General features: G+C 41.9%; 1 protein-coding gene across 1 annotated transcript in view; it reads left to right on the forward strand.

Annotated features, from left to right (window-relative positions):
• The window catches only part of LOC104952182 (alpha-ketoglutarate-dependent dioxygenase FTO-like), a 68,151-nt gene extending 61,762 nt beyond the window's left edge, over positions 1 to 6,389 (forward strand). Inside the window, exons 3-4 of the mRNA XM_010778951.1 lie at positions 5,298 to 5,438; positions 6,347 to 6,389. Of these exons, the coding sequence (XP_010777253.1) occupies positions 5,298 to 5,438; positions 6,347 to 6,353 (148 nt within the window). The 3' untranslated portion in view covers positions 6,354 to 6,389. The remainder of the gene's footprint in view (positions 1 to 5,297; positions 5,439 to 6,346) is intronic.
• The last annotated feature ends 5,299 nt before the right edge of the window (positions 6,390 to 11,688 follow it).

The following is an 11,688-nucleotide window of genomic DNA, read 5'->3' on the forward strand; positions in this document are numbered from 1 at the left end:
CCCCCCTCCCCTTCTCTGTGTTTCTCTCTCCACAATTGCCCACCTCACATACTCACAAAGTGTACAGTCAGCAGCTGTCTGCAGACACAATAGCGTTTGATTGATCCTGAGGAAACGGTTAAGACGCAGCCCTGCCCACGCTCTCTGGCTGGCTCACATTCTGCACCGCTTTACATGTAACGCTGAATGTGGCAGCGATTGGGATAATGGGAGCAGAGGATGGTGGGTGGGGATCTGAGGCTCTGTTCAGGCTCTAATGAGGACGGCCCTGAGAGTTCACAGGACCTTTGGAGTCTTGGGTGGTGGAGGTTGAGAGCCAAAGCCGAACACTTCTCAGGTCGGGCCTTGTTCTTAATATCTGTTATATTGCCCTCGGCATGAAATCACTAATAACTTACACAACACAGTGGAGAGATAAGTATGTCGATAAATGCCTCTCTTTCTCTCCCATTATATATCTAGATGACATCCAATACGCCCCATCTCCCATATCTTACTCAACATTGCATACATGTAGATACAGAACATACATGGAAAATGTACTCCTCTCTTTCTTCTCTCTCCCTGCTACGTGATCGCATGCCGTACCTTCAGGGGCAGGCTGATTTATGAGACACATGCCTGTTTTTTCATGACTTGTTTGATTGCATTCTCAGCTATCGGGCACTTTGGTTGCCAAAACCATAAAAATGCACACCTGCAAAGGTTTGCTGCAGAGTCAGATGAAGCGCAGGCAGAGCATGAGGAAACAGGTGATCCGAGGTATTTTGCTTCCCCTTGATCAGAACATCTTAAAATCAACATAGGTGATTGATTGATTGATGTTCCGTTTCATTTAACTTTGAACCGGGTTTATTTGTTCTGGTAGAGTAATGCATAAGGCATGGCACATATTTCCTCCACGATTCTTAATGAGCTGTAACAATGTTGCTTTTGTTAAATCTTGGTGACACTTCTTTATCTTTTCTGATCTATTTTCTATCTGTCTTGATGTCATTATAAACCAACATATAATGTGTTACTATCTGCTCATAGCACTCAAAGTTATACATTCTTGTAAATAGTCATAATGCTTAAAACCAATATTCATATGCAAAGATCATGGTGTCTTATTATTCTTTGCATTATATTTTGTAATGCATTTTAATCACTGTCATATTGCATTGTATTTTGACTCTTAAGTAGTCATTGCTTGCTTTAAAAAAAGTGAAATATATTCATGCTAGAACATTACACATTGCATTGTTAAATTAATGTTTAATTTATTGGTAAATGTAACCCATGATACATCGTTTTGTTCCTGAATATGTTAACTTCTCCTTTTTATTTGCGAAAGACAAGATACAAAATATCCCATAAATACGGTAATCTTTCAGGCGAAAGGTTTAGCTTTGAGTTCAACTTTAGTTTTTAAATACCATATATAAGTTGTATTCTTTACACAATTGCAATATAAACAGATTTTATAAGGTGGATTTTATTTTGACCTCAACGAAAAATCTCAACGTAGGATTGTTTAAGGGCACAATAAAAAATGTATTAAAAAAAAAATCAAAAGGACACATTTGATATATTTCCATCAGCGTAGCATGACCCCACCCTTATCCTAAAATGAGTGGAGCATCCCGAGCTGTCTAGCCACACATGGTTACAAATGACCTCCTGTAGCATAATGCAATAAGCGTTGTCTCTTATCTGCGTTCTCTGGGTTCTTTTTCACTTGGCCTGACACAATTGTGCATTTATCAGTGTAATTGCAAGAGTTGGAAGCACTGATGTTGTCTATTAGGCGGATTTCCATCCTGTTAAGAGCAGAGGGCCTTTTAATGTATGGCCCTGCTTGAGTGAACTGCTACACAATTACACGGCGGCCAGAGATTGAGTGTGCTGATGATGCTGATGCCTGCGATGGTGGTGATGGCACTGATGATATCGGACCACCCTGCACTCTTCTAACAAGCCTTTCAGAGAGAGAGAGTAAGAGTGAAACAACAAAGTGAAACCGAGGTTAATCATTTTATTTACTCGTTTTTCTATCCCTCTCTCTTTCCCTCCTCCTCCCTCTTCCTCTCCTTTTCCTTTCTGTAACCGAGTGATGGTGCTCGGACTGTGGAGCAGGGGCGGTAAAAATCGATGGCGAGCGCATTACAGTAAAACGTATTGATTAGGAGACCTGCGAGCAGTGTGTTGGTCGCGGAGATGGTGGAATGATGCAATGCTTAAAGGAATTTATCCTTTGACTTTTACATTAACCTTTTATTGACTGCTTTGCCTGTCCATAATTAACACTCACTTTAGCTAAAGTGGTTAGTATGAGCGCAAAGGGGGCTCCGGCCCTTATTGCAGCGAGGGGCCGTCTGAGCTCGCGCCCCAGCCGCAGTTCAAGTGCACTGCATGGAGGGAGAGGCCTCTGTGGAATAGAGGCGATAGAATCCTAGATACCTTTCACATTAGCATACCATTTGAGCGGGGGCCTGCCAGGCTATAAGGTTTCAGGGCAAATTGAAATGAGTGATTGTGTTGCCAATCTCTCTTGACCGAGCGCCAGATGGGATAGTTAGGCCCATATCTGTCTGGGGTTAATCCATTGGAACAGCCTGGACTCACAAACACATTCGCTCCGCCCACAACAAACCTCTTTGTCTTTGACCTTAACTTTAAGGTGGGCTGTTGTGCCATGGGAAAGTCTTTTGGTGAGCCTTGTTTGTACGCCACTGTGGCTTACACTGAATTTCTAGCAGCAGCCCTGGAGAGCTTAAGGCACCTCGCTTGATATTGACTTTTTGTTTGGTTCCATTTTAGCAGTCGAGGGACGCTGCTCAGCGAACAGTGGTAAATTGTGTAAAAGTGTGCGCTGAATTACCTACACTATATTATCTTTGATAGTCTCCCAGTCTTGATATCTTTTTATATCTCCCGGTAACCCAGGAGCCTTCGATTTGCAAGCTAATGTGCAAGATCCCCTGTCAAATAAATGCGCCAGCTCTGTTGGTCGGGTTTTTGCCGTATGTAGCCTTTCAGAAGAGTCAGGGCAACAGAAGAGAGGCGAGTGTTTTCTCTCATAGCTCAACGGCATGAATACTTAATCCGACCAAATCAAAGGCCTGGGTTCCCTTGGCCTGTGGTGTCCTCAAGCTGATGTCAGCAGAACCACACAGTGTGTGAGTGTGTGCTGTCTGGGTCAGTTTGCTCTCTCTCTCTCTCTCTCTCTCTCTCTCTTAGACACTCTATAGATATGTATGCCAGCCATGTCCTCCTCCTCCTCCTCCTCTTTCTCTGAAGTGGCGCTTCCTTTAATTCGCACCCTAAATAAATGATGAGAACATTTAAACACACGGCTCGTCGCAAAGCCCCAAGGTCGCCTAATCGTATTATTTATGAAGTGATGTGCTACATAATGGTACTTAGTGCATGTTAACAGATGCTATTATCAGGCCCTGATCCAGAGCGCAGAAGATATATTGGAACAGTGGATGTTAATGCTGCTCCTCACCACCGTAATGCAGCAGCTCTTTAAAGGGCTAACCGCACCAAAATGCAGCACTTAGGCCGAGAGCCAGTCGAACATTAAGTGGCTCCGGTGAAAATATATAACCACAAATTGTGGCTGCCCCCGGCTGTCCCCTGACAACTTTAACATCCCCTCAGCTCATCCATAACCGGGACCCTCATACCCTTCTCTTCAGCTCCCTGTGTCCTCTTCATCGCCTTCTGTAGTCGCTGGCCACAAGGTGGTGGTGGTCGTGTGCCTGTGTGTATCTGGGGGTTGATTGAGGGTTTTTTAGGGTGTGGGTAAGGTAAACGGATATGATAGGACAGACCCTGTAAAATGACTGATTGGGGAGTATAACTGGCCTTGTGGCTCTAGAAGGAAATGTTCGGCTACCACTCACAAGCACACACACACATTACACACACAAAGCACAAATGCCATCCTCCTCCTCTCCCTCTTGCACCTCCAGGTCAGGGGTCACTCCCATCTGTCAAGAGGCAGAGGGAGGGCAGATTTACAATGACAGCGGAGAGCAACACCAAGTCACCGCAGTAAATATTTACACTGGTCTGACAAAAGATGTGGCGAAGGTCTGTGGGGGTTCCAAACAGTGTAGAAATTACATCTAACCTCAGATTATTAATCATTATGAAAATCACGCAGCGACATGAAAAGGCTTTATTTCTCACGGCTCTGTCATGATTGCAACAGCACAGAGTGATGTTCTTGTGAAAGCATCCTGCTGTGTGTGCCTGATGAATGGGGCATTAATCATGATACATGATATCACGGTTCCTCATCAGCTTGAAACTGTTGCTGCCATTTATGGCTCTTGAAACGCATTCCTGACGCATCACTTTCTCCCTGTCTCTCAGCTCCATTTAGCTCACTGCTTGGAATGTTTTGAAGGGAAAAGAAGGAAGTTCAAGGTGCACAAGATCAAACATGTAAATATCATTAACAATATAAGGGAAAGACAATGACATGTCAAGCATTTCGATGCAATATAAAATATATTCCACTTTCCTTTGTACACACAAACACACTTACCCTCTCATATCCTGGAGGTCCTTATTGAGCCCACTGTTATAAGGTGTCATAAAAAGGAGAGGAAACACACAAGCCGACTGCCTTCTGGACATACACACATTTACACACACACACACACACACACACACACACACACACACACACACACACACACACACACTTACACACAGACACTTACACATACACACATCAATGACTTTACTACTTGACATTTCTGGGGCTGACCCCTTTAAAACTCCCATCAGTCAATACAGATAGACTCGTAAGAAATATTTCTGTTTATCTTCACCCAGTACAATCCCTTTTTTTCTTTCTTGTCAACTATCACTTATTCCTAAGCATTCGAGGTTAAACACAGGATTTTATTTAAAGTTACAAGTTATAGAAGGCCTTTGTAAGAACGAGAACGCGCACTACATTCTGCTTTCTATAAATAATAACAAAACATAAAACTATAGCAGTCCATAAGCAAAACAAAACGTCACAAAAACTATATAATTATAATTCATTTGAGTTAACCTAAAATAATATGCAATTGGCTCACCAAGCCATAAATAATTACCATAAAAAAATATGCCTAAATGGCTCCTACATGAGTGTTCCCCCAATATTTCTAAGAAAAAAATCGTAAAAGAACTGCGGTTGAAAGTGAGCGAGCTGAGCCGGGTGCCCTTCTGATGAGTGTCTCCCAGTTGGTTTTGACGGGAGGGAGGGTTTAATGGGTGCGCTTGTTTCCTGTGTCCTGTCGCCTCAGGTGCCACTCCAGTCTGGCCCAGACGTTACCCCCCGAGGAGGCCCCGGTGGACCGGCCCTTCTGGGGTGTGGATGACCCCAGCATGCCGCTGCCCTTTGATCTGGCTGACATCATCAACAGAGTGGAGTCGCTGCTCTGGAGGTGGGCCCGACATGTTGAAGTGTGGAAATGTGCTTATGTACGCATTGTAAACATGCATAGCTCATAAAGCATGCATTCATTCACAGGTGGCAACTTGTTTATTCTTTACTCACTCTGAATGTCATGGTTGTTTTTTTTTCATTCCTACATATATTCACTCAAAAAGTTTGTTACTAGTGTGACTATTTATAGACCAATGCATCAATCAGAAAATTGTATAATAACTAATACATAGTGCTGATTGAATGCTGATTTGAGCATGTTAGGATGTGCATGCATAGCAACATATGCGAAACAAATGGCCCAAAGTAAGAGTGAACTAAAACTGCTTTCTACAAAAGGAAAAGGACAAATATTTGAATTACTGTGAAGGACAGCCACTTTTAAAGCTTTGGGAGCTGCACCAAGTCTCTGAAAAAGTGTGACGTAGAGAGACACACAACACACACATTTGCGGTCACACCTACTTACATACATTTACACTCTATCAATCCGCTCAACAACTTGTCCCAGACTCCTGTGGTAGAGGTATAGTAATTGAATAGTGTTGGTATTTGGTCGTGGCCAATACAATGTCTGTCTTTCTCATGTTAAGCACACCAAGTTTGTTTTTGTAGCACATTTCAACACAAGGCTATTCAAAGAAAACTAACATCAAATATTAAGATTTATTGTTAAATTATAATACGGTTTATGTCCTGGGCCCCTTTAGGCCTGCATTAAGTCAATTCCAACACTTGTTGTCACATAGCAAGCCTTTGATTGGACAGCATAAAAACCCAAAAAGCTTTACACTATATGCTTACAATTACATCCAAAAGTTAGGAGGCCTCATGTCCAGTCATGACGTTTTTTTTAAATGACAAAAATATATATAATCATCGTCTCTTTTTTGGTCTTTCCAACAGGATGTGAGGGATGAATAGATGTGAGAAAGTAAAGGAAAACGAGAAAAAAACACCAGCTGTTTTGGAACGGGCCCAACAACAACTGAAGGGAGATACCACTGAAGACACCTCTGTTGTGATTCCACCAAGATTCATTTCCTTTTCATGGGTTCATCCACATCCCCCCACTCCACCCTCGACTGCCCTAGTTGACGTCGACATCTTTAGTCAACCCTGAGCTTTGTGATGGCTGGAACGAATCCAGACCACCTCAATAGAACCAGAATAGTGCTTCAGTATCATGCTAACATGCTAACCAAGCTTAGCGACAACCTCCTAGAATCACAGCGGTCTAACGAAACATAAGCGAACCTGCATTTCAGCGTTAGCATACATTGCTTAACTATTTATTATTTCAGTGTATTCTCTTAATTAATCTCATGTAACCCAGACCTGCTTTTATCAATAGATCGACTAATTCTCAGCTTTAACCGTACAGTACACACATATATGCTTTCTACTTGTCACACAGTGTTATAATACAGTCTAGAATGGATTAAAAAAAAACTGACACGGTATATCATTCTCCACGTGTGTATAGTGTAATCCTTTTTATTGTGTTCGGAAATGGAAAGAGCCAGAAGAGACCAAAGAAAGATTATTTTAAGAAAGTTATGAATGTCATCGCATAGAGAAAATTAAGAATGTGATGTGTAGTGTTTACAGTGCGATTGTGTGTTCGTACCATATGGAGGCGTGGCAGTGTCTATGTGTGTGTTTGTATGTGCGCATTTAGCCGTTTGAATAGTAGTTGGCCTGTGTGTTTGTGCACGCTCACTCTCTCCCACATGTCTACATGAAGGCGAGTGTGTGTGAATGTGATAGTGTGTGTGAGCCTGTAGGCAGCCTGCCAGTTGTTTGTTCTTGAAGATATTCATATGGAGAAACAGAGACTAGCAGCGGGGCCCCTGTGCCTCTGCTCTGATGAAAGGCAGCACTGATAGAATGACCCGGAACACAACCGCCGTTTCTCATAATTACAGCTGTTCAATCGCTTTTAATTACTCTTAAAGTGTGTAGAGCACCACGTTCCCCTGTAATGCTGCAGGCCATCCGAGAGAGCGGGAGAAAGATCCGGCACTTCTGACAAAATCCACTTTCAAAACAGCTAAAAAGGGTGGAAAGGGGGCCGACGTCAAAGCAGTGTAGCAGCCCTCCTCGTTTGATTCCTTTCTCTATCTAGTTCATGATGAAGTAGAGACGCTGTTTACTATTAAAAATGCAGAATGCACTCCTTTTTTTTACTTCTGAAGTTGTTTCCAAGATGTTAATGGTTGCCAAACGCTGTTCTTCTTGCTTCTTCTTTTGCAGCGGCTCTTGTTTGTTGTTGTCAGAGAGATTTGTTTGTAGATCGGCAGTAGCGTTGACTTGTTTGAATCACTCTGTGCTCCCCGCGCCACAGCTTGTCTGTCTGAAGCAATAGGAATGGCAGTAAATAAAAAAACTGTGTTTTATCCAAACACCTGCGTCCTTCTGTTCTTTCTGTGCTACTGTCCATTATTTATTTTTTCGCTCCAGGTGGATAACACACTTATGACAGGTAAAAAAGGATTATTTATATTGTGTTTGTTTGTTTTATTTTGGTTTTGATTGGTTTTATTTATCTGAATATTTTTGGACTCATACTTAGTCGAGCCATGCAACCATGTGTCTAATGTTTCTTCCTCTCAAGATAAGTTATTGTTCTCTGAAGTAGCCTCTCCCTAAATGCCTTCTTCCTCAAGATAAAGAGGACAGCAGTGGACAAAGATCCCTTTTCAGTGGTGTAACTCACAGGCAGCTAAATTAGCTCAAGTATATCCACAGCAGACCAAGGTCAAACACTGTTTACGTGCACAGTAGGCCTATAAATAATTTCTAATATTTGAATGAATTTGCTGTGAGTGCCCGAAGGGTCAGGTTTATTGTATGAGGACAATTTACAGTTCCAGTGTCACACACAGGAATGTGTCCAGAACTTATATACACATAAAAACATCCCTGTTAATTTCCCAGGGGGCAAACAATGATTGGTTTTCCAAGGAGGTTAAACATAAGCAAATAAATGTGAGAAAAGCGTATTTGACTATCACTAACCTTGCGCTGCTTTCGTTTAACATCCTGTCACATCTCCACAAGTTCCATGGCAGACCTTCCATTGCTTACTAATAGAAACAACTTCCATCCAATCGAAATCTAGTTTGAATGCAACCATCTTAAACCATACAACTATGCAATTTAGACCAAACATGGTAATCATCAACAGTGCTGCATCATTCAAGGATTTGTCTTGAATTAGTTGGGTCAGTTTATGTTTGTGTTTAGTTTGTAATTTTAGCCATTTAGCTGCATGACACCAGGGCGTAAGTGTTTCTCTGTCACTCTATCCCTTTGGTCAAAACATTTTTATTGAAAGTCATGGTCGCCAGAGGATAAACCATGATTTTGCTGAATCTCTGGCTAGATTAAAATGTTTTGGTTAAGTGAAGTTCCTCAACAACCATAGGAAAGATTTTTCAAAGTATTTGGTACACACAATCATGTCCCTCACAGAATGCATTGGAATAACTTGGTGATCCCTTTTCCTCTGGCGCTATTTAAACAACATTTTAATTTGGGTGCTACTTAGAAAATGTTGCCATGCTAACACGGCAAATTTAACATGGTGAACATTAAACCTGCTCAGCATCAGCGATGGTGGCACTGTTGTAAGTATGTTAGCATGCTGATGCTAGCATTTAAGTATCAAGTATAGCTGCTAGCATGGCTGTAGACTATGTGTCTGTTTATTACATTTGCTATGTGCATCTGCTATACTCAACAAGGAAGTATTTGCATCAGGTTTGTTTGTTTTTTCTCCAGCCTTCTGTGTTCTCTCTACTTCAGAGGAGCCCGTTGAGCAGAGCAAACAACTTCTATGACAGATTGATTGATGGATTGATTGATTGAGGGATGTCAGTCCCAGTGATGAAGTGATGGCTAATGTTCTGTGTGTGTTTCCAAAACCTCCACTCTACACCAATACCAACAGTGGACTGCCATCCCGAGGTCGCCCATGTTAACCACTTCCTGTAGTGGCTGATTGACTGAGTGATGGATGAGTTTGGAGCGCTCTCCCTTCGGGGGCCTGGACTAGAAAAAGGGCCCCACTTGAAGAGACAATTACACAGTGCTGGTGAGAGCCACAGGTATGCATTGTTCTGACTGGGGTCAGCCACCAGCCAACCAGCCAAGCCACCCTCAATTAGGCCAACAATAGGTGTAGGCAGAGATAAAATAACCAGGTGTGTGGTGGGGAAAGGTATCGGTTCGGGGTCATTTCCCAGTCAAATGTTTCAGTGGGTGGCTATGGGGCCTGGATTGATTGTAGTATTAATGGAATCAGGAAATGGATCTCAATTGTCTCTATTTCCAATTTGTAAAGTAGGGTGAAGGAATGAAACAGATTTATTATGTTATGTTGGGTGGATAATGGCTATCAATGTCAGTGAAGGACACTTTATGTAAAGAATGAAGGAAATCTGACCTTAATCGTAATGTCATAATATATAATGTTATATAAGATTGCATAGACTTTGCACAAGTATAAGATTGCATAAATTGTACTTGATATTTGTTGATGCATACTTTTGTGTTTTTCTACAATGCAGCATTTGTGTTGTGTTTGTATGAGAAGGAATACATGTGTAAAGGTCTCCGAGCCTGTTTTTACAAAGGAATATATGTGTGTAATGTGTCTCAGTGTGAGTGTGTGTCTGTCCCAGGTTCCAGAGTGCAGGCTAGTGTTGGAGGCCCCGGGGCCAGAGAGGTAATAGTAATTGTAGAAGCCGGCTGCAGAGCTGAAGATAGCATCGCAGCTCTGGGGCGGCTGTCAGCAGTGGGACGGGCCACACTCATTTGTCACCAACACAGACAAACAGCACTCAGCACCTCCAAAACACTGACTTGATTGACTACATGTGAAGCAACACCAGCCCTAATGTTTTGCAACTGTTAATTGCACTAGAGGTCATAAAAAAGACAGACCCCAGGAGGTTCCCTTCAGTTAAAATAAGGCAAGATTTACAGTGACACTTAAGGTCACACTGACAGGCATTTGTCTTTAATTCCTGCTGTCTGACTTACATATATGCAAATCTGTATTTTAAGTATGTTTGTTAAATACTACCTCGTTTGGTGTGTCTTCCATGTTAGATTTGAATGAATGCATTACCATAAAATGTGTGTATTAAATGGATTGTAATTCATAAATATCAAGCTACAATAACAGTGTGTTATCTCAATATATCTAATACATTATTAAATGAGATTTTCCAATATAATTTAAAGTATGTAACTCCAAAGCAAAATTTGTTTCGATATCAATAATCGGTGTAATAAAAATATTCGTTCTTACTCAGTCCTTGGTCACACTTAACCAAGGGTCACCAGAGCAATTTTAGGGTCAATGGAGGCTATTCTAGATAGATATCTAAACTACAAACCAATCAATCATAAAAAAATGTATAGTGCAATATGACACATTTCACCTGGAGGGCTTTGCAATCTGTCCAGCATACAACACCCTCTGTCATTTAACCCTGGCAGCACACAACAGAAAACATGGCACTAAATAAACCCAATTAAAGGGGGAAATGTGAGAGCTACTGAGTCCATATGAAGCGCCTCTTCTTACAACCCAACTGTCCTCTCTGTCAGCGGCCTGATCACTGCTGACATGCTCACTGCCTGCAGTTTACGGAGTATTAGAGTGGAAGTGAAGCGATGGTGAAGTGTGGATGTTGATGTTGATGCTGTCAGGACGCCTGGCAGCTGAGCGGCCCTGATGAGTAGAGGGGATGGCATGGTGAGTGTGTGTCTTTATGAATAGTGCAGGGGGGGGGTCTTGCAGATCAAACAGCAGTCTGATCAAATGTAGAGCATGTTTTTGGGTCTTCGCTGTGGCCCTGGCTCCAGTGACCAGTGGCCCCGATATCATCCGTCCTGCAGGACCTGGCTCTTTTATCTATTTCTCTCTCATTTTCAATCTGAAGTGGCTGACCTAATTTTTCCCCACTTCTGTTCAAAATGTGCACTTCAGCTACAGTCCAATCAAAATGAACGCCCTTAAAAATTAAGTTTATTTTGTTCCATTATCTGAATTGCAGATAAATACAGGCTATTAGCTTTTCTGCCAATTTGGCTGTTAGCTTTTCATCTGCTGTAGAAATAAACTGGATTGCTTTATGGCACCAAATAAGAGCCAGTTTAATGTCATTCTCAACAAGTCCCTTTCATTATTTTCTGGAATAATTTCAATTCTATCAGCTGTAAATAATGTAAAA

This window comes from Notothenia coriiceps, unplaced genomic scaffold (genome assembly GCF_000735185.1).
Source record: "Notothenia coriiceps isolate Sejong01 unplaced genomic scaffold, NC01 NC01_scaffold00019701, whole genome shotgun sequence".
In the NCBI taxonomy this organism is placed as follows: domain Eukaryota; kingdom Metazoa; phylum Chordata; class Actinopteri; order Perciformes; family Nototheniidae; genus Notothenia; species Notothenia coriiceps.